The 23,089-nt window shown below is 50.5% G+C and overlaps 1 protein-coding gene across 1 annotated transcript in view; it reads left to right on the top strand.

The window, feature by feature from the left end:
• Positions 1 to 23,089, top strand: part of ALK (ALK receptor tyrosine kinase) — a 1,033,821-nt gene that overhangs the window by 986,206 nt on the left and 24,526 nt on the right. The window contains exons 13-23 of the mRNA XM_004377648.3: positions 1,989 to 2,139; positions 8,666 to 8,797; positions 9,795 to 9,939; positions 13,991 to 14,173; positions 15,485 to 15,583; positions 16,047 to 16,199; positions 17,988 to 18,092; positions 18,768 to 18,954; positions 19,982 to 20,072; positions 20,409 to 20,473; positions 22,009 to 22,138. Of these exons, the coding sequence (XP_004377705.1) occupies positions 1,989 to 2,139; positions 8,666 to 8,797; positions 9,795 to 9,939; positions 13,991 to 14,173; positions 15,485 to 15,583; positions 16,047 to 16,199; positions 17,988 to 18,092; positions 18,768 to 18,954; positions 19,982 to 20,072; positions 20,409 to 20,473; positions 22,009 to 22,138 (1,441 nt within the window). The remainder of the gene's footprint in view (positions 1 to 1,988; positions 2,140 to 8,665; positions 8,798 to 9,794; positions 9,940 to 13,990; positions 14,174 to 15,484; positions 15,584 to 16,046; positions 16,200 to 17,987; positions 18,093 to 18,767; positions 18,955 to 19,981; positions 20,073 to 20,408; positions 20,474 to 22,008; positions 22,139 to 23,089) is intronic.

The following is a 23,089-nucleotide window of genomic DNA, read 5'->3' as shown; positions in this document are numbered from 1 at the left end:
GAAAAGCCTCTGTGTGTGCATAGGTGCAAAGCTGGCTTGCATCTCTTCCTGGAAGCATTTCAAAATGGACCTGGAATCTGAATGCACCGGGCATGAACATCTTTCAGAGTCCCCTTTCCCTAACAGCCAGTCTCTGGGGAGACATTTGTTGTTGGTGTGCTAGCTGTCTTCAAGACACGCCGCTTTTCTCGTACAGCTCACAAATTGAGTTCCTTTTTCCTCATCCTTGCTTAAATTCATCTCAACAACCCAAGAGGTGGCAGAAGCAACCTCACACCCCCACACTCTGTTTTTATTTTCATCGTGATCCGTTGTTTGCTGTCTACACACATGTTGCTCCAGAAGGCCTTCCTGGTGGGATGGGAATAAACAGTCTGTGCCTGCAAACACTGCTCTCCTCAGTCATTCCATGTGGAACCTCCTTGTTTCTAGACCCCGTGGGAGGCTTTAAAACTTTGTACCAAGACAATTACTGCTACTACCACCATTAATAATAATAATAGCAGTAGTAATAATAATGATAAAAAATACTTGAGTGCTTGCTACGTGCCAGCCACAATTCTAAGACCGGACATATCTTAATTCCTTCAATCTTCATAACATACATAGCGCAAACCTGTTGCCATTGAGTTAATTCTGACTCATAGCAACCCTATAGGACAGAGTAGAACTGCCCCCATGGAGTTTCCAAGGAGCGGCTGGTGGATTTGAACTGCCAGCTTTTTGGATAGCAGCCATAGCTCTTAATCAGTAAGCCAGCAGGGCTCCATATGTGGAGTTGTTTTTGTTGTTGTTAGGTGCTGTTGAGTCAGTTCTGACTCATAGTGACCCTATGTACAACAGAATGAACTGTTGCCCGGTCCTGTGCCATCCTCATGATCATCGTTATGCTTGAGCCCATTGTTGCAGCCCCAGTGTCATCCCATCTCCTTGAGAGTCTTCCCATTTTTTACTGACCTTCTACTTTACCAAGCGTGATGTCCTTCTCCAGGGATTGGTCTCTCCTAATAACATGTCCAAAGTGTGTGAGATGAAGTCTCTCCATCCCCACTTCTAAGGAGCATTCTGGATGTACTTCTTCCAAGACAGATTTGTTCTTTCTTCTGGCAGTCCATGGTATATTCAATATTCTTTGCCAACACCATAGTTCAAAGGTGTCAATTCTTCATCGGTCTTCCTTATTCATTGCCCAGCTCTTGCATGCATCTGAGGCAACTGAAAACACTATAGCTTGGGTCAGGCGCACCTGAGCCCTTAAAGTGACATCTTTATTTTTTAACACTTTAAAGAGGTAGGAAGTTAAAAAAAAAAATTACCATGGAGTCAACTCCAACTCAATGTGACCCCATGTGTGTCAGAGTTCCTTAGGGCTTTGAATGGCTGATTTTTCAGCAGATCACCAGTTCTTTCTTCCAAGGCACTTCTGGATTGACTCAAACCTCCAACTTGCTAACCATTTGTACCACCAAGGGACTCAGAGTAAGAGATAGGTTCTCTTATTATCCTCATTTTACAGATATGGTTACAGGATGGTTAAGTTACTTGTCTGACAAGTAGTTTACAAGGGTTATGGGTTAAGTTACTTGTCTAAGGTCACACAACTGGTAAGTTGCAACATGTGATTTCTTTGATCTTGGACAGGGAGAGAAATCCATAATGGAGAAATCGAAGGCACCTAAGAAGCCATTACCCCAACACTCCATTAACACACACACAGACATAAAGTCTGTCTCTCTCTCTTTCTCTTCCCCCAACCCCTACTAGTTCTTCACCTTCCTAGCTCTGTGATGAGGCAGCCCACTGACTCTCTCTGACCTTGACTTTCCTCTCTGGCAGTGGGAGAAGAATACCTCCCTGCTGGCCTCACGGGCGGATGCAGGTGGATCCACTTGGGACCACGGTGATGTGCTTTGCCCACTGGAGCCTGTGGGTTGGCAGGGTCAGTCTTCATGCCATGGCAGGAGCCAACGTGCTTTGTCCCATTGCAGCATCTCGGGCTATGGAGCCGCCGGAGGGAAAGGCGGGAAGAACACCATGATGCGGTCCCACGGTGTGTCAGTGCTGGGCATCTTCAACCTGGAGAAGGACGACACGCTGTACATCCTGGTCGGGCAGCAGGGGGAGGATGCCTGCCCCAGCGTAAGTGCCTAGAGCAGGGCTTCCTCCTCCACACTCATCCAGACCTGGGGCCCCCAGGAGGGCACCAACGCCCGACACCCCCCTTCTGGGGGCTGACACTCAAAGATGGTAAGACTCATCCCTGGAGCGGGAGGCACTGTTGTTCTGCCTGCAAATGCCCCTCTTTTCCCAGGGCCACTTGGGTGCATAAGAAAGTGGGTATGGTTTTTGGGGCTTCACATCCCCACAGGGACTAAGGCTGAAGCCTGTGTTTCATGAGTGACCCCTGAAACTGAAAAACTGGACCCAACCTGACCCAGCAAATGGTTATTGTTCTCAGCAGAAGCACAAGATGAAGTTCACTTCCTAAACTTCCTTGCTAGGCACATTGCCTCCAGCCATATTATTATAAACAGGAAAATCCCAGATTAAACATTTCTTGTCCAGCTCAAAATTAATCACAAACTCAAAATTAGCCACATATGTTACTTCTGGAGAGGGGTCTGGGTTTAGGGTACTTTATCAGGAATTGCTACAAAAATATTCATATATTTTTATTTGCAATGATTAAAACTTAAAAAAAAAAGTTTTAAACATAGACTCAAAGCTGGAAGGCCTATTTTACAGATGAGGAAAGTGGAGACCACAGAGGCATACAAAGCGGCACAGAGCAGGGAATGTGCCTCCTGCTTTCGTTATGGCCCGCGCCAACTGGGCTTCGTTTTCCCGCTGATTTTCCCTTTCCCACTTACAATCCAACACCTGACAAACCAGAGTACATCCTCTGCAGCCCCAAGACAGCCTGTCATTCTGGTTTCTGCCACCAGTGGGGCATTATCGGTTCAGAAAGGTGCTGGGTATCCAGCTGTCAAAGAGGGAGAAAGAGAGAGCAAAGACTAATTAAGCAGCAGCCGTGCATCTGCGGCCCCCGGTTGTTTGCCTCTTGCCTGTGTTGGGAGCCCTGGTGGTGTAATGGTTAAGAGCTCAGCCGCTAACCAAAAGGTTGGCAGTTTGAATCCACCAGCCGCTCCTTGGAAACCGTGTGGGGCAGTTCTACTCTATTCTATGGGGTTGGAATCAACTCATTTGCAATGGGTTGTTGTTGGTTTGGTGTGTTGGGGAAGGCAGTACCCAGGCAGTGCTGGCTGAGCTGGCAGGTGCTCAGCTCTCTACAGTGCAGGGCGTGCCTCCTTTGGGCCATGCTCCACCCTCAACCTGAAGCACAGCTTCCCCCTGGGTGAGGCTGGGCTGGGGAGCTGGGCTCTCGTGCCCAGGACCCAGGCTCCTTCCCCAGGAACTTATTCGAGAGCAGCCTTGGAAAACAAATGTGCAGATAAGGGCCACCAAGAAAGCCGTGCGATTCCACAAAACAAATTCAGGCCTCCTAAGAGCCATGCTCTGGGCTGGGGGCCAAGGAGGCAGCAAGAAGTAAAGCCCAGGTCTCCCCCAAGTCCCCCACCCCAGGAGTTTTGCCTCTGGGAGGCCTCATCACGTCAGGGCTTAAAGCAATGCCGCAGAGGGAAGCTTAGCAGGTGCAACATTTTGCATGAAAGATGTCTAGACTCCAACTTTTATTTAGCAACTATAATCAGGACTTTCCAACCTGATAAAATATATTAAGTCATTAAATTACAGGCTGGCTGTAATTTTCACAGGAATTTATTGAGTGCTAATGTAATTCTTTCATCTAAGCAGAAAAATCGCACTGACTTCTGCAAGGGACTTTGACTTGATTGGATTGTAATCAGTTATGTCTTTTCACAGGACTGCGTCTTTTTTTTAATTCAATTGTAATCTGCTTGTTCCTCTGGGTTGCTGCACTTTGTTGATTTATTCATCAACCTACTGCTCTCAAACTCTGTGGGTGCCCGGGGAGAGTTCGGAAGCCTACGTGGGGAGCTGATCCTCAGCCCAGGACAGAGGGCAGCCCCCTCTGCTGGTCGGGCCAGGCATGGCAGGCGTGTGGGAAAGTAACTGCTCCCCGTTGCTCCACAATTCTGCCCACACAGGAGTCATTTGGGGAGGGAGAAAGAAAGCTGGTTTCCAGGCACTGCATAAGTCTCCACTCCTCTGTGGGCAGAAAAATGGTGTCCAGAGAGATGCTCTACAGGGTGAAGTGGGCTTTAAGAATTAAACTGTAGGATTTGGAAGCTCTGCTGGTTCAACCTCACATCTGTGGGGAGTTGCTCTTCCTGGGCAGCTGGCCACACCTGAGCACCCCGTGCCTGGAATGGGCTCCAGCCACTGAACTCTCCCTGGTGAGACACCCCCACCTCAGCCCCTGCTTTTCTGGGTTCTCCCAAATCTCACCTGGTAGCACCAGTCTAAATCAGGGTTGCTTGACAGCAGCACTATTGGTACCTTGGACCAGACCGTCCTTCCTGGTAGGGACTGTCCATCCTGTATATTGTAGGATGTTTAGCAGCATCCCTGACTCTACCTGCTGGATTCCACTAGCACCACCACCCTCAGTCATGACAATCAAAAACGTCTTCAAACATTGCCAAATGTCCCCTGGGGGGCAAGGTCACCCCCAGATGAGAGCCACTAGTGTGCTAATCTCACTGCCACCATCACCCCTGAGGCAAATACTGTGACAGCTCTCTACTCATTCAGTCATTCCACAAACATTCATTGCGCGCCTGTTACGTGCCAGTCACTGTTCCAGAACTTGAGATACGTCAGTGAGCAAAGCAAGGATCTTTACTCTCAAGGAGCTTTGCTCTCAAGGAGCTTACGTTCAAGCAGGGGGAGGAGGGACAGACAGACTGAGGAGGGACAGACGCACGATAACTAGCAAACATCAGAAGTTAACTGTCTGTCTGAAAATGGAAAGTGTTAGGGTGAACAAAAGTGGGGAAGTCAAGAGTGCCGGCATCGAGGGGCAGGTTGGTCAAGGGAGGCCTACTGAAAAAGTGACAATTGAGCAGAGTTCTAAAAGTGGTGGAGGATTGAACCCGGAAAATACCTAGGAAAAGAAGCAAAGGCCCAGAGGTGGGAGCGCACCAAGGTGCTCAAGGAACACCAAGATGGAGCCGAGGGAGCAAAAGGGAGATGATGGCCGAGGCGATGGGGGCCGCATCAGAGAGGGATGTAAGGACGTGTTTAAGCCATAGCAGGTCTTGAGCAAAGGAGTGGTATAATCTGACTTGTGTACTAAAAGGCCCACTCTGGCTGCTATGTGGGGAATACAGCATGTGGGGACAAGGAAAGAATCAGGGAGATGGATTAGGTGGGCATTGCATTGATCCAGGAAAGAGGTGATGGTGGCCTGGACCAGGATGGTCACCGTGGAGATGGTGAAAATGGTTGAATTCTGGACATATTTTGAAAGTAAAATCCAAATGGATTTCCTGCCAGATTCAGTGAGGAACTGCGAAAAACAAAGGGGTCTAGGTAGGCTCCTAGAATCGTGCCTAAGCAACTGGAAGGAGGCAGCCGCTCCACCCTAGGTGGGGAATGCTGGGAAGGAGCAGGTCTGGGGCAGGATCAGTTCAGCGCCTGACACACTGAGCTGTGGAGGTCTGTATGGAGCCTAGTGGAGATGCCTGATAGACAATGAGAGGTACACCTGGGAGTTCAGGAGAAGGGAGGGTGGAGATATATATTTGGGGGAAACCGGATAAAGTTGAAACAGGATGAGTTTGCCTAGGGTTGGTAAAGACAGGGAAGCGGACCAAGGAGGCAGCCCTGGGGACGCTCAACATTTAGAGTCAGGGAAAAGTGAGAAAGCAGCAAAGGGGCCGAGGAAGAGGGGCTGGGTAGGGAGGAGGAGACTGGAGAGCAAGAGCATGCAGTCCTGGAAGCTAGGTGAAGAAGGCGTGCTAGGAGGAGTGAGAAATACGCCAAACATTGCTGCGGGTCCAGCAAGGTGCGGACTGAGCATCAACCACTGTCCCCCCACCCCGCACACCCTGATGTAAAGGAGACACAGGAGCAGGAGCAGTGGGGGCGGGGATGAGTCTGGGCTCTAGTCACACTAAAGTCATCCTCAGGCCATCTGCCCTCTCCTCTCCACTCCAGCAATCTCCACCCATCTCAGGTTCTGTTCCTGGGAAGGACAGCAGGCCCCACTGCTGCTGGCCAGCGGGGAAGAGGAAAGGGAGCAGGGTCTGAGGGGATGCCCCTTCTTAGCACCACTGATGCAGACTGGGCAGCCCCTCTAGAGGAAACAAGACCAGGGTGGGTGAGGTGTCTCATCAAACATGGCCCAGCAGCTCTCTAGCAGGGCCAGTCAAGAGGCCAGACTGGACCCTGTATTCTGTCTGCCCAGCCAGCAGCCCCGATCCACAGCCCCCATTTCTTCCCCCTGCCCTGGGCTCGGCCCTCATGGGCACGTCCCTGGCATCTTGTGTCCTTCCCAGGTGGCAGTTAGCAGGGTTTACTTCTAGCAGCCTCCACCCAGCCCTGGACTGCACTGCACGTACACACAGCCTCAACAATAGCAATTCAGAGCCTTCTACCCACACTAAATCCACTCTAAAAAATATATAATTATTTTCATCATTAAATTCAAAATGCCATAAAACAAATTGCATCTCAGCTATTTATCCGGCAGTTTCTCTCGTACTCATTGCCAGCACCCTTGAGTGGCTCAGCATAAGGAGAGGCTCAAGATGAACTGCCATGTCCGCCGGCTGGTTACACAGCAGCATTCGATGGAAATTTGACATTTTATTGGCTCCTTTCCATTAAGCAAAAAAAAAGTTATTTTCCTCTGAGGTCAGGGTGGCTGGTGTTTGGAGAATTTGTCTGAGCTGTAGGGGAGGCTATTCTTGAAGCACTGCTCTCTCTATTCAGAGACTTTAGGAATCTGTGTTATCAAAATTGTTAACATACACCCAGGTGCATGGGCTCACACCAGGAGCATATGCAGCCCAGAAGTGAATCTAGATCAAATAAAATTTAAAACACAAACAGAAGGAAACAGTTGCTGTTGATTTCGACTCATAGAGACCCTTTGTGTGTCAGAGTAGAACTGCTCCATAAGGTTTTCAATGGCTGATTTTTTTGCACATAGATCACCAGGTCTTTCTTCCAAGGCACCTCTGGGTGGACTCAAACTTCCAACTTTTCAGTTAGTAGCCGAGCGTGTTAACCATTTGCACCACCCAGGGACTCCTAGATAAAATAGCATCTGCCATTTATTCAGTCCCTAACAGGTGTGACCGCCACCTATCTGTCAGTTTGTCATACTGTGGTAGCTTGCTTGTTGCAATAATGCTGGAAGCTATATCACTAGTATTTCAAATACCAGCAGGGTCACCCATGGTGGACAGGTTTCAGCGGAGCTTCCAGACTAAAACAGACTAGGAAGAAAGGCCTGGAGAAATATTTCTGAAAATAAGCCAATGTAAACCCTATGAATCACAACAGAATATTGTCCAGTATAGTGCTAGAAGATGAGCTGCCTAGGTGGTTGAAAAAATGGAGCATACCAACAATTGTGAAGATGGCACAGGACTGGGTAACATCTGTTGTACATGGGGTTGCCACGAGCCCAAGCCAACTCAACAGCAGCTAACAACACCAACAACAATACGTGCGAGACACTATGCTGGTACACTAGCCACCTTACCTGTATACTGTCCTAACTGAGCACCACAACAACCTGGGTATCCTAAGTCCTATTCTATACCTGAGGCTCAGAGAGACTGAGTACTTCCTCACCATCGCCTAGGAGTGGGTGGTGAATCCAGATTCCAGGTTTTGCACCCTATTCTCCATGGCAGACGCGGGGAGCCCCATTTCAAGGCTGTGCCAGGGGATTTCTGGAGGCAAGAAATGGGACATTAGCAAGGAGGAATGAGATGTCCAAAATGGAGACATGATCTTCCCAAAGACGAGTCTGGCCTCTCAGTTTTCTTCTTTTCTCACGGTGCTTTGGAATTGCAACTTCTCAAAACTCTGCATGGCTCCCCAGAGCCTAGAGAATGAAGTCCACTCCTCATCTGATTATATCTAAGGCCTCTGGCTATGATCTAACTGTCCAGTTTAATTCCCTCTATCCTCCCCATTTACATTCCCTCTAGCCCTATCTCATCACATAGAGCCTTTACCATCCCGTCTTCAGAGCCCAAAGGATCCTAACAGGCCCTCCTAGACCCCAAATAGAATTTTCTAAGCCAAGGGACTCCTTGTTCTTTCCCCCAGCATCCTACTCACCTCTTTCTCTCTGGACTCATGCTGCTCTCTCTTCCTGGAATTCTGTCACTTGACCCCATCCTCTGTGTAAAAAATATCTCCCTATCCTTCAAGGCCCAACTAAAAGCCACCTCCTGCAGAAAGTCCTCCCTGATCGTCAGTCATCAAAAGACGCTTGCTCTTCCTCCCCAGCTTCCCATAGCATTTTGTATCTAAGCTATCCTTGTGATACTTCTCTACTGCTACCCAGGATGACAATTACTTGTGTATGTTTTTTGTCGCCTCAACTCAACTGAAAGCTATCTGGGAGCTCAGACACTGTCTTTAAACTTTGTTCTGTCTGATGGGAAGTTTGGAGAACACTGGTTTGGGCACAAACCTGATGTACGTTTTATTTCCACAGACAAGTCAACTAATCCAGAAAGTCTGTGTTGGAGAGAACAACGTGATAGAAGAAGAAATCCGCGTGAACAGAAGCGTGCATGAGTGGGCCGGAGGAGGCGGTGGTGGGGGCGGAGCCACCTACGTGTTTAAGGTAAGGTGGGCTTGTGATTCCCCAAGGGTCTTGTGATTTCTGTGCTTCCTATGTTGGATCCTCACAACTGCCCTGGAATAGAAACTCCTCAGGTGTTTTTATCCCCATTTAAAGATGAGGAAACCTAGGCTCAGAGAAACGGGTGACCTGTTTGTCCAAGAAAGGGCAGCTCTTCTCTTGCTGATTTACCAGCCCAATCCCACACACCTTTGTATTCCCTCTTCAGAATTCCAGAGGCCCCACTCTGCCCTCCTGGACCAGCTCCCTGCCCTCAGCTGGACTTTCTGACATCATCACAGAGGCCAGAAACTAACGCAAAGGCTCCCTGTCTAGGTCCTTCCACAGCAACAGTGATGCTGAGGGCTTCATCTTGTGGGTATAGGGGTCAGGGCTGCACTGTCTCTGATATCTCTAGAGGGAGATCCTCTCTAGCCTCTCCCAGCTGCTGGTAGCCCCAGCAGTTCCTTGGCTCATAGCCCCAGCAGCAGCACTCAGATGGGACTAGGACCTACCTTACTCTGATGTGGCCTCATGTTGATGATAACATCTTCAAAGACCCTATTTTCCAAACAAGGTCACATTCACAGGTATCAGGGGTTAGGACTTCACCATCTTTTGGGGGGGACACTATTCAATCCATAGTAACTCCTAAGAGTTGAGAGGGCAGAGAGACCTGCTTCTAACCAGCAGCACCAAGACCTCTCAGGCTAGTCTGAGAATCATTGGGAAAGGGCCATCGTAAGCAGTCTCCAGGCTGCTTCGCCCCCAACCATCCCTGCCTCCTGGTAGCCATATGTGGTTTGGCTTCTCTGCTTGAACCCTGACTGTGCAGGGTGGGAGGAGCTGATGGGTTGTAATGTAACATGAGTTCAGTGCTCTCAGACCATGGAGAGGGCACCCCAATGCCCCTCAAGCACACAGATACGTTTAAACATTTAAACCAGGGCTCGAATGTGTCCACTTAGTTTTTCAAGTTGTGAACGTTTCTTTTGGCCAGATGAAGGACGGAGTACCAGTGCCCCTGATCATTGCAGCTGGTGGTGGCGGCAGAGCCTATGGGGCCAAGACAGACACTTTCCATCCAGAGAGGCTGGAGAATAACTCCTCAGTTCTCGGGCTCAACGGCAATTCCGGAGCCGCAGGTAAAGCCCTGCCAGTACCTACCCTCTCCCAGCACAGCTCCCGGGGACTGTGCGGCCTCGATGCTGTTATACACCTGTGGGTGTCTTCACCACTGGCACTTAAGATGCTGGGAGGTCTGGAAAGTCAAAAGGAGCCCTGATGGTGCAGTAGTTAAAACGCTCAGTTGCTATCCGAAAGGTTGTCAGTTTGAATCCACCGGCTGCTCCACAGGAGAAAGATGTGGCAGTCTACTTCCATAAAGATCACAGCCTCGGAAACCCCGGTGGTGCAGTTCTACTCTGCCCTATAGGGTCTCTCTGAGTTGGAATCAACCTTAAGGCAATGAGTTTGAGTTTTTTTTTGTTTTCGTTTTTTTGCACGGGGCGGGGGGCGGGGGAGGTAGAGGGGGGAGGTGGGGTGGCGTGGAAGCTCAGGAGGCAACTTGGGGGCCCCCGGGCCATGCACCTTGCTCCTAACATGGGGTTTGGACTTGTGAAAGTCACTGAGAAAATGAGGCAGAGAGCAGCAGTCAGACACCCTCTCCTTGACAGCCAGCCTGGCCCTCCAGGGGGTTACCAAAATGCAATTGTTAAGTTCTTCCTTCCTCTGGGGCAGATAGGACCTCCAGTTAAGATACTAGTTGCGGTCAAGTCAATTCCAACTCAAGGCGATCCCATGATAGAACTGCGCTCCAAAGGAGACAGTTTTCAGTGACTAATTTTTCAGATGTAGATCACCAGACCTTTCTTAGGCACCTGTGGGTGAACTCGAAACTCTAACCTCTCGGTTACCAGCCAAGTGCTCAATCGTTTGCACCACCACATAGGGACTCCCCAGTTAGGATGTATGAAGACAGAAGAAATCTAGGCAGAATAGGGCCTTCCGGGTTCCTGTGGGTGTGCCTGAGCCTCATATATCTCCTCACTGGGAAATCTCTCCTTCCTCATTAGTGAGACAGGGACAGACACTGATGGGGACATGAATTCTGATTCCTCCCTCTGAAGTCAGCTATCTCTAAAGAGATAGCATGCAATTTCATCTCTGTTTTCTTTCCCCCCCTCCACAATCAGACTGCGGGAAGATATTTGAAAGCATTTAAGATTTGGACTTAACTAAAACAAATACTCAAACCAATTTCTTTTCAGTCGAGAGATGGCTAGAGATAGAAGAGTAGGAACAGCCACGGGTCCACAGGGAGGTTACCACCAGCAATATTCACAGCTCTGTTACACCAGCACAACATCTAATCAACGACGAAGTGCTTCCACATCTACTGTACATGGGCTTTTCCAGGCAGATATCATTATTCCCCTTTACAGAAAAGTAAACATCTCATCGGGTTCAGTGATTTTTTTTTTTTTTTCCCAACATGACAGTACTGTTTAGTGAGATACAAGATTCTCAGTCCTTAAAAAAAATAAAAGAATGTTTTTGATTCATTTTTGTTTTTATTTTTATGTCCATTGCTTTTTTTTCCCACATACTCGCCTGAAGGCTGCAAGATGGAGGGAGGGGTGGCAGAAGTCCCCTCATCTGGTTGCTGTGCTGTCATCAGGGCAGCCTGAAAGATAGGGTGCTGGGGGTAGGGGAAGGAGAACAGGGGGTGGTACCAGACCCTCCCACCCTAATTTACTGGTTGTGCACTTGCTGCGTTCCTGGCTGCACAGCCACCTAGCCCCCTTTTGGTCCCTCCTTTACCACGTATCACCAACAACCGTGGCAGGCCCACACCTGATTGCCTGGCCAGCAGAAGGGGGTCAGCCACTTGAAACCCAAACATGACACCCCAGGTCTGCAGTTTCCAGAACTGACAAAAGGTCCCCATGGCTTGCCTGAAGGCTCTGCTCACCTCTGCTTGTCCCTGTTCTAGTCCAAGCTTGCTCCTGACCTCAGCCTCATTTTCTGAAACCTGGGCTCCCTCTTTCTAGCACAATAGTCATCTCTATCCGAAGCTCCCTCCCCTCATCTAGCTGTCCATTTGCTGCCCCCTCTGGGCCCAGAAGAACCTCAGCCACAAGTTCTTCCTGACAACCCCAGCAGACCCACTCACTGCTCTTTCTCTGTCCCTTCTACATCAGTCTCCATGTTCCCCTCTGGGTCATCTGCTGGAGAAGCAATGGCTTTGGGGTCTTTTGGAGTAGACTGCCTGCTGAAATATCATACAGAACAATATGGGGGGTGAGGGCTCTAGAATCTCAAGGCTAGCAGGAGAGATTTACTGTGGTCAACGTACAGCATTAAGATAAAGAAACCTTTGACCTCATCTCTGCAAGTAGTGTTTCCTTGTCAGGAGCTCAAGGCAGCCCCGGGCACTGGGGGCTCAAGGCAGCCCCAGGCACTGGGAAGCACAGCTTCACGTGGTTGCCACTGTAACCATGGTGTCCACCCACCACCTCCCCGAGGCTTCTTTGCCCCTGACCTTAGAGCAGCTCCTTAGAATCAGGCAGGCAAGACACTGAAGATGCGAAGCCAACTGCAAGCTTGTGTTTTGCCTCTCAAACTCCTAACGATCCCTACACTTGGTAGTTTATGGAGTGTTTACATGCACACAGTCTCATCTGATCCTAACACCAACCATGTGAGGTGGGTCTTTGTCGCAGCCCCTCACACAGGGCACCATCTGTCGCAGCAGCGACGGTTGTTGGGACGGCGAAGACAGTAACCAACTGCACAACTCTTACAGAGAAGTGGGGCCAGGAGGGTCACTCTGAGGAGTCGACCCCCGGCTTCAGTCTCAGGAGTTTATTTATAGTCAATACAGCAAGCAGTGAAGCAAATAACAGAACAATGGGCTTTGGGTGAGTAACAATAAGTTTCGGGCAAGGGAGAAGGAATTCAGGTAAATAAGCCAATCAGTAACAGGGCAATAGGTTTGGGAAAACAAGTCGTGCCTAATCTCATTCTTATCGCTGACAAGTCTCCAACATATCACATACAGCATAGAGGCCTGTGGGGGCTGCAGTTGTCAATAGTGCAGCCATGTTTAAATGGCATATATCCCACAGGTCTTGTCATCCCCAAGTTACAAGTGATGAGACTGAGGCTCAGAATGGGGGTGAACTTGCCCGTGGTTTCACAGTCAATAAATGGTAAAACCCATGGGCTACCTGGTTCCTAGTCCAGGATTCCTACAAGGTGCTACACCACAGTTATCCCTGCAGGGGTTTTGACAGTTGGCTTCCCAAAGACTGGTGGGTCCTATTTCCTGTTAAGATGGTGTATTAGTCAGGATTTTCCAGAGAAACAGAACCAAGAGTAAATATACACACACACACACACACACACACACACACACGCACACGTATACGTGCGTGTGTGTGTGTGTGTGTGTGTGTGTGTGTGTATACAGGAGAGATTGATTTTAAGGACTTGGCTCACATAATTGCAGAGCTAGCAAGTCCAAAGTTCACAGGGCAGGCAACAGACTGGAAAATCCAGCCGGATATATAAGTTACAGTCTTGAGGCAGAATTCCTTCTAGTCGCCTCAGGTTTTGCTCTTAAGGATAAGGTCCACCGTATTATGGAGTGTAATCTCCCTTACTTAGAGTCAACTGATTGTAGCTGTTAATCACATCCACAAAATACCTTCACAGCAACATCTAGACTAGTGTTTGACCAAACATTTGGGCACCATGGCCTAGCCAAGCTGACACATAACATTAACCATCACAGATGGGAAGGAATTAATGAAGACCCAGCACTTCAGGAGATGGCAAGCATGGAGAGAAAGCAGAGAACAAATTCAGTTGCCATGCTGCCTGCCCCACACCTCCCCTCATCCCACCCAAGCAACCTCCCTGCTTTGGAGCCAGAGAGGCCTCAGCTGAGCAGAGATACAAGGTATGGTTTAACCAGGATGGGCACAGGTGCGGCCATGACAGGTCTCCCTATGGCAAGTGGCATGCTCCTTGTTTTCCAGCTGTGGACTCTCAAGCCTGCTCCCCTGGGAACTGGAGATGGAGCAAGCACCCCCTGAAAGCACACCACTTCCAGCTTCCTTTACAAAATCCAGTGGCTGACCTAACTTTGCCAACATACTCATTTAGGGTATTCTCCATTTCTTCCTGCAGGTGGTGGAGGTGGCTGGAATGATAACACTTCCTTGCTCTGGTCTGGAAAATCTTTGCTGGAGGGTGCTACCGGAGGACATTCCTGCCCCCAGGCCATGAAGAAGTGGGGGTGGGAGACAAGAGGGGGTTTCGGAGGGGGTGGAGGGGGGTGCTCCTCAGGTGGAGGAGGCGGAGGATATATAGGTAAAGATGATTTGTGTTCAAGGTGTCACTCCCCTCCCCTCTTAGTCCTAGGCACCTCACCTCCCTGTCCTCCCCCCACCCTCTCCGGCCTGTCCCAAGTGTCGACTGTAATGTAACCGTGCACGCCTCCCTCCCAGCCTGGTCCCACCAGCCAGAGGCAGGGCGTTGGCTTTCGAGCCAGCATCCTGCCTCCCGGCTTCACAAGTGACAGCATCAAGATCCCATGTGAGTCTTGATCTCCCCCAAAGCTGATGATAAAGAGGCTTTGGCTTCCCAGACTTTTCTCCGAGCCACCCCCAAGGACATGCTGGCATGAGAACCTTAGAGGCCAGACTCCTACCCCCAGCGCAGCTCAGAGCCTGCCTCCGGATGGCCTGGCCTGAGTCCTTCCCTAGCCAGCTCCTTAAGAGACTGGTTTGTGGTTTCTGGCCTCACTATCCCTTCCCTGCCCCAGACCACCAGCTTCCAGAAAGTCACCACTCTCCTTGCTGATGGGAACAACTCCTGAGGCCATTGTGGGCAGCCATAACCCCAGCCCTTCAGCACACAGATGGCCATTGAGTCCACTGCTCCTCTTGGCTTCAGAGCAGAACCCACAGCAGGCTGAGAGGATGGGAGACGGTGGTGCGCCCATCCCACAGACTAGGACACAATGCATGCCTGCACGTGGTGTTCGCCCACCCCACAGACTAGCACACAATGCATGGCCGCACGTGCTGTTCGTGCCCTGTTTTGCTTTGACGCTGTGTGAAAGAAGCTTGTGTTAACCTTATGCTCTTTCTTCCAAGTCCCAGGGTGGGTGGGAGGAGCCCAAGGGGGGAGCCCAGTGATGGCCCAGTCCCAGATGAAAGGAGGGACGGGAGCGTTAAGGCACAGGGGACCTCCTCCTGATTACTAATCTCCCCTACACCCAACCCTGACACAAGGGGACAGGAAAGCAGCCCCTTGCTACAGCTGCCCTCAGGAGATTCAAGGGGGCAGTCCCCTATTCCTGAGGAGGCTGGAACCTTTCAACTCTTGCTCACATGGACTGCTTCCAGCAGGGCCCCAGCAGAGTGGGGGAACCCCCACCCCCATGGTGGGAGCTGGCCCGGAGCTGCCCGAGGATAGTGGCCCACACACCGACATTCACTGAGCCGAGCCCCGACTGAGCCCCTGTGCCTGAGCCTCCCTTCCGTCCCCATCTCCCCACCCCAAGGCCCCTCTCCGACCCGCTGGCCTTGGCCAGAGCTGTATGCCCCGCTGATGCACATGTGTGTTGATACTTCAGCACCCACCTCTGTGTTAAACTCTTCTCTGGTTTTGCTACAGGGGGCAACGCAGCCTCAAACAATGACCCCGAAATGGATGGGGAGGACGGGGTTTCCTTCATCAGTCCTCTGGGCATCCTGTACACCCCGGCTTTAAAAGGTATCCCCTCAGCCATGCAGCTGAGCAAACCTCCTAGGCCAGCTGCACTCACCAAGTGTCCTGGAAAGCAGGGCATGTGGTCTAACAGGGCATGGAGGCAAAGTGCTCAACAGGCATCCAACCCAGAAAAGGCAGTAATGGCCATACCCATACTTGCCCCCAGTCAACCTGAGAGCCAGACATGTGGGCCAGCCCACGTACACACAAACACACACAGGCACCCACATGTCTTGCCTGAGCTCCATGCACTGGGATGCACCAGAAGACTTTCCCACCAAGCTGCCTTCCAAGTGGCAGTGGGCCTAGGAACAGGGACCAGATCACCAACAGTGACCGGCTGGAGAGAAAGCACAAAGCTGGGCCTCCCACTCACCCTGCCCCAGGCACCTCTGAGTGTGGGAGTGGGGGTGCAGGGCGGTCTTCCCGGGCTCAGCTGGAGCTGACCCTGCTTCCTTGTCACCAGTGATGGAGGGCCATGGGGAAGTGAATATTAAGCATTACCTAAACTGCAGTCACTGTGAGGTAGATGAGTGCCACATGGACCCTGAGAGCCACAAGGTCATCTGCTTCTGTGACCATGGGACGGTGCTGGCGGAGGATGGTGTCTCCTGCATCGGTAAGGGGGCGGGGGGTGGGGGGGAGGAGGAAGGAAGGGGCCCAAGCTTGAGCCTTGCCCATCAACGCAGCTGGTTTCCATGGATTCAGGCTGTATAAGCCACCATCCCACCCCTGCCTGCCCCAGCAGGGGTGCTCTGTATATGAAAGGTAGGCCATGGGTCCTGAAGGAGTCTTTAAAGTCATCCAGTCCTGAAAATAACAAGTGTCATCAAGGATGTGGAGAAATTGGAACCCTCATCCATTGTTAGTGGAAGTGCAAAACGGTGTAGTTGCTGTCAAAGATGGTTTGGCAGTTCCTCAAAAAGTTAAACACAGAATTACAGTTTCACCCAGTAATTCCATTCCTAGATATATACCCAAAAAACTGAAAGCAGGAACTCAAACAGACACATGTACACCAGTGTTAAGTGCAGCACCTTTCATAGGAGCCAAAAGGTGGGAAGAACCCAAGTGACCATCAACAGATGAGTGGATACACAAAATGTGGTCTATCCATATGATGAAATATTACTCTGCTGTACAGAGAAATGAAGTCCTGATACATGCTACAACATGGATGAACCATGAAAACATGCTGAGTGAAATAAGTCAGACACAAAAGGACAAATAGTGTACGCTCCCACTTACATGAACTATCTAGAATAGGTACGTACAGGGAGACAAAAGATTAGTGGTTACCAGGGGGTGGGAAGAGACAGATAAAGGAGAGTTAAAAAGTATGAAATAATGCAGTTTTCATCGTACTAATACTTGTACTCTTTTAAAACAAAAAACTAGTCATCCCATCCCAAGGAGCACTGGTGGAGCAACAGTTAAGCAAGCGCATGGCTGCTAGCCAAAAGGTCAGCGGTTAGAACCCACCCAAAGGCTCCACAGGAGAAAGACCTAGAGATCTGCTTCTATAAAGATTACAGCCTAGATCCTATGGGATTTTCTACTCTGTCACACGGGGTCGCTATGAGTTGGAATCGACTCAACGGCACCTAACAACAATAGTCTCATCCTTAACCCAGCTCATACACCCTCCCACGTCGCCACCAAGGGGTCATCCTGTTTCCACTCGAACCTCTCAGTGGCAGGGACCTCATTACTCACAAGGCATGCTGCTCCATGTGGGGAGTTACAGAGCTGGAACCCTGTTCATTTTGTTGGATTTCTTACTTGCAACATTGCCCTTCAGGCACAATGTTTAAAGACGGCCTTAATCCTCCTCCTCCGAGTCTTCTCCTGATTAAACAATCCCAGTTGATTTCAAACACTTCATACAGGACATCCTGGCCTCCCACTTCTGTGTGTGTTCCACTTTGTCAATGTCCCTTTTGAAAAATAGTGTCTGATGCCAAATCTGATGCCTGCATGCGTGTCCAGGTGGCACCAAGCGTACCATCTCCCTGGGCTCTGGAGGGCTAAGGGGATGTGAATTTAGCCCGGAGTGGTACTAGCAGGCATGGTCTGTTGTTGGGCCGTATTGAGTTTCTTGTCATCTAAAGCCCCTAAATCTCTTCCAGATGCACATTGTGTTCTCTTGCAGTTCCTATTTTGGACCAACAATCCAGACTTTGATATTTGTTCCTGTTAAGTTTTCCCTCCACCCCAAAGTACCACTGAAAGTCTGTAGAACCAGAGTGAGCCTGGACCATGACAGGGAGGGTGTGACAGGGTCTCCAGGGACTGGGAGGAGAGGAGGCTTTTGTCCTGGCTGCAGAGGTTGTTTCTTACTTGGGACCAGCTCTGATTCTCAAGGGATCAGTGTGTTCTCAGCCCGCTGTCGGGACTTGTCTTTCAGTTTCACCCACCCCAGAACCGCACCTGTCACTCTCGCTGATCCTCTCTGTCGTGACCTCAGCCCTCGTGGCGGCCCTCATTCTGGCTTTCTCCGGCATCATGATCGGTGAGTGTGTCAGAGCCCTGGCTTCCAAAGAGTGGCAGGGAAGGCAGCTCTGGCAGAACTGGGCCGTGGGTGCCACAGGCGCCACTCTGTCCACCAGTCCCTGGAGTTGGGAGTGGGTGGTAATTACGACAGCCCAGGCCAGTCCAAAAAAGAACCAGCCCACCTCCACCACCGGACCAGCTGCAGTTCCCCAGAGGAACCTCTGATTCAGAACCTTGGCCCTGTGTGCGGCCTCCTGGCTTCTCACGGAGGACAAGGATGGGGTTGCTCTTCAGAAGCTGCCCCAATGGCTACAGCTCACCCCCAGACTTGACCTCCAGCTCTCATCAGCCCCTGTGCTTTAATGGACACAGCTTCCGCCTTGGGTCACTACATGTGTAACACATGGAGCCTACTGTTGCCCAGACCCTCCCACGCCAAGCAGGGAGAGTAGAGCATTGGTTCGGAGTATATTTCTGCTGGGTCTGCAGGCTGCACAGGGGTGAGCATGGCCCGCAGGGTAGAGGGGCAGGGACATGAAGGAAGGCAGAGGGGAGGCTCAGCCCCCTCTGGTGTGATGGAAAGGGTTAAAGGTCAGGAGAGGAGATGCAGCTCCAGGAGGACTTCCTGGAGGAGGTGGCCTGTGCTGGGCATCAAGGGCCGGGCTGCCTCCAGCTGACTGCCGTCTGTCTGCAGTGTACCGCCGGAAGCACCAGGAGCTGCAGGCCATGCAGATGGAGCTGCAGAGCCCTGAGTACAAGCTGAGTAAGCTCCGCACCTCCACCATCATGACTGACTACAATCCCAACTACTGCTTTGCTGGCAAGACCTCCTCCATCAGTGACCTGAAGGAGGTGCCACGGAAAAACATCACCCTCATCCGGTGAGTGCCTCCGCCTCCCTCTGTAGGGGCCTGGGGTTGGGTGTCATCACAGCACCATGGATCCCTCTCATCTCAACAGGCCAGCAAAGCCACCCCTGGTCCCCCCTTCTCCCCTCCCTCCCCCAACAAGGGGGACAACACTTAGCATTCAGGGGCCTTGAGGCATTGGTATTTGTTTACTTTAACACCCCATGTATACTCATGGAGTTTATAGGAAGGGAGGAGGGCTCCACGGGAAGAACCAGGGCTCTCTTAGGTAGTCCTGGTACATGCTACAACATTAATAAACCTTGAAAGCATTATGCTGAGTGAAATAAGTCAGACACAAAAGGGCAAATATTGTATGATCCCACTTACATGAAATACCTAAAATAAGCAAGTGTGTAACAGACGAAAGCTTATTAGTGGTTACTGGGGCAGGGCGGGGAAGAGTTTTTGCTTGAGGGGTGCTGAGTCTCTGGGTGACAACAGATTTCAGAAGTGGATGGTAATGATGAAGCACAACATGATGAATGTAAGTAATGCCACTGGTCATACACTTAAAAATGATTAAAACGGCTAATTTTTGTTATATATATTTTAGCACAATTTTTTTTTAAATCCATTCAGGTATCCCCTCCCCGAGGAAGCCCTCCTGGCCCCTCCCCAGCCAGGCAGGGCACACCCTTCCTTGGAGCCCCCTGTGCCTGTGGCCTGTCCCTCCCAGAGGAGTGCAAGCTGCCCCAGGCACCTCACCTCCTTGTCCCTGCAAATATCAGTTTCAATAAGAACTCACTGAATGAATGAACATTCAGCCATTGTCCTGAATCCCTGGTTAGAAGCTTTCTTTCCGTTTTCAGGTGCAGAAATTGAGGCCCAAGATTGCCTAGCAAAGCCAGGTTGAGAGCGGTCCCTCTTGAGTGTCTCTGTTACCACTAGTCTCTTGTGTGCATCCACTAAGCGGGACCCTCAGACTCAGGGGTCCCAGGGGTGGCCCATTTCTTGTGGCCCAGCCTGACCTGCCTCCCCTGTCTTCTCCTTTGCACAGGGGTCTGGGCCATGGTGCATTTGGGGAGGTGTATGAAGGCCAAGTGTCTGGAATGTCCAACGATCAGGGCCCCCTGCAAGTGGCTGTCAAGGTAAGGGGGGGCTCCCTCTTGAGCCTGGCCTTGACTCATAGTCTCTACAACCAGTTATCCTCGAGTCTACTCTGACTCATGGTGACCCCATGTGTGTCAGAGTAGAACCGTGCTCAATAGGGTTTTCAATGGCTGACTTTTTTCAGAAGTAGATTGTCAGGCCTTCCCTCTGAGGTGCCTCTGGGTGGACTCGAACCCTAACCTTCCGGTTAGCAGCTGAGTGCATTAACTGTGTGCCACCCAGGAGCTCCACAGTTCTGTAGTCTTCAGCTGCCAGCTGTCACTCTCACTGCTCACAGCCTTTTCCTCATTTCCACCCTTCCCTTCTGTGCCCAGACACTGCCAGAGGTGTGTTCAGAACAGGATGAACTGGATTTCCTCATGGAAGCTCTGATCATCAGGTAAAGACACAGAGAGACACCCTCCACCCCCCTCCTCACCCCCATAAAGAGCATGGAGATGTTTCCAACAGGTAGACGTCTCCAAGGGAAATGGTGTGGATGCCCTCAAGCGTGTCCCTTTCTCCCCAACATGGGACCCCAAAAATTCTTGGCACTTTTTACCAGTGAGGGTCAGCCACAGGACAGTTGTCTCAGGAAAAATTCCATGGCCTATTAACATGACTAATAGGACTCTACTTGCATCCAACATCCCTGTGACATCCATCGGTTCTGTTTCTCTCGCTTTCCTTAAGAAATAGAGCATGCTAGTTTTTTGGCAGTAGAAGCTATAATCTCTCTCCACATACACTTTCCCAGGCCTTCACCCATCCCGGCTCTTAGGTCTACTAAAAAGGAAATGTGCCCAGTGTGATGGAAGGCTGCCCCGCCCTGTGTCCACGTCCACTATGGCCTCTAACTTGTGGCTCCCGGGTTTACATTTAAGCCAGAGCCCCGAAGCTGGGCATCTCAGTGCCCCAGGCTCCTAAGGGAAGGAACTGAAGGAGGAGCCAGACTTTGGACACTAAGGTCAGGCTGGGCCTTATGAAGCCCTGTTGTGCTGGGACACCTCACACATACTAACAGGTTGGGGCAGCCCAGGGTCTCACTTTGATGGAAGTGGCAGGGGGAAGGAGGCCAAGGCAGTGTTGTGATGTGCTTATGGGGCCTAAAGCCACAGAATGATACAGTGGGACCAGCACCTTGCCATAAATATAACTTATTTATTTTCTGATTATACATGTAATCCATGACTGTTGAATAAGATTTGGAAAGTGTAAGATTATATGGAAGGAGATCCAAATCACTCAATCTCACTACTCAATGATAAAAAACCATTATCATATTTATATTTCAGTATATAGTCGCCCAGTCTTTCAACTGTGTTTGCATATGTGTGTACACGTGTGCGCCCATGTGGAGTTCCCTGGCCCCACTACGCTGTGTGTCCTAATAGGGTCACGTTAACAACAACAACAACAAAAACCTCAGGCCTCTTTCCCCGACTCGGGCCCCTCCTCATGAGGAATCCACACAAGTTTCAAAGCACAAGCAGGTGGGATGCCCTTGACCTGGCTCTCTTTCACGTCCTGTCACCTGGCAGTTCTCACAGTTCCCTCATGGAAATAGTTTCTTCAATTTCTGCTTTAGGTCCCCCTCAGAGAACTCAAACATGAGTCCTAGCAGCCAGTCCATGCACTGAGAGCCAGGAAAGACACTCTCCTGCCCCCATCTCATACTCTCCCCCAGGCACCTGCCTGGCCTCCCACTGTCAAGCAGATCCTCCCTTGCAAATGAACTCCTGTCAGGGCTGCACCTGGCTCTTCCCACCGCTCAGCAGAGAGATTTCAGCATGGGGCCCTGCTGCACATATTTACAGAATCCCTTTACATGGTGTGGCTACTGAAAACATAACCTTGTATCCTGCATTTTCCACTGGTTAAGATTTTCCCAGGTTCTGAGCTCAGTTAAATTTGGTTTTACCCTGTGCTCTGCAGCAAATTCAACCACCAGAATATAGTGCGCTGTATTGGGGTGAGTCTGCAAGCACTGCCCCGATTTATCCTGCTGGAGCTCATGGCAGGAGGGGACCTCAAGTCCTTCCTTCGAGAGACCCGCCCTCGCCCGGTGAGTGAAAACCAGTCTTTCCTCCAGTAGTTTGCCAAGGAAAGGAGAAGGGAGGGGTTGAAGGAGCAAGAGTGGATGGCCTGGAAAGCAACATACTCAACGGGACCAAGGGAGGCAGCCCTTGACTTGGACATAGGGGAGTGGACAGAAGTAGATGATGGCCGAACCATGGCCCTGAGAAATTGTGCAAGCCTTGTGCAATGGATTCTGGAAACTGAATCCATCTTTATGGGCTGCTGATTCTGGAAAACCAAACTAGAGACAAGCACAGAAGTGAGCTTCATGCCAGCCATGTCTCTCACTCAACCAACTGACCTGGAGCAGGTCACCATTCACTCACAGGGAGTCTCATTTTCCTCCTCTAATCTGTCAGATAGGGATAGTTACACCTGGCCATCCCAATTTGGCGGTTTTACTATAAAATAAAAGTGTTAAAATATCTAGGGAGGTGCTGCATAAGTGTTGTGGTTAAGGGCATAGGGCTTGGAGAAGTGAATAGACCTAGGGTGGACCCAGGAGTCCTAAGCTTGGCCATTAGACAACCACGTGGCTGAGGGCAGTCAACTCCCCTCTCTAACCTCCATATCTGCACATGTGAAGTCCAAGTGTTCAACTACAACATCTCAGTGGTGGTTCTAAATTATAAAATACAGCATACGGGGGAGACCCGGAGTCCAGCCACTCCCTCCTCTCACTGTCAGGGTCTCTAGCAGACCCAGGGCACTAGGGATCAGAGCAGAGTAGACCTCCCTGAGTTGGGATCTCGGCTTCCTCAATAGCCGCTGGACTGTGATGGCCACAGGAAGACTTACACCGCAAGAGCAGTGGCCACCTCCCCACCCAAGAAAGCAGAGAAAGGCTGACACCACCCTATGACAGAAAGCCCAGAACAGTACTCACAGCTCCCTGGGATTCTCTTATTGGTATAAAATAGTACATATCATCCTTTGG

The sequence above is a fragment of the Trichechus manatus genome, unplaced genomic scaffold, assembly GCF_000243295.1.
Source record: "Trichechus manatus latirostris isolate Lorelei unplaced genomic scaffold, TriManLat1.0 scaffold00052, whole genome shotgun sequence".
NCBI lineage: Eukaryota > Metazoa > Chordata > Mammalia > Sirenia > Trichechidae > Trichechus > Trichechus manatus.
Note: the sequence above shows the minus strand (reverse complement) of the source record. Positions and strands in the feature narration are given on the sequence as shown.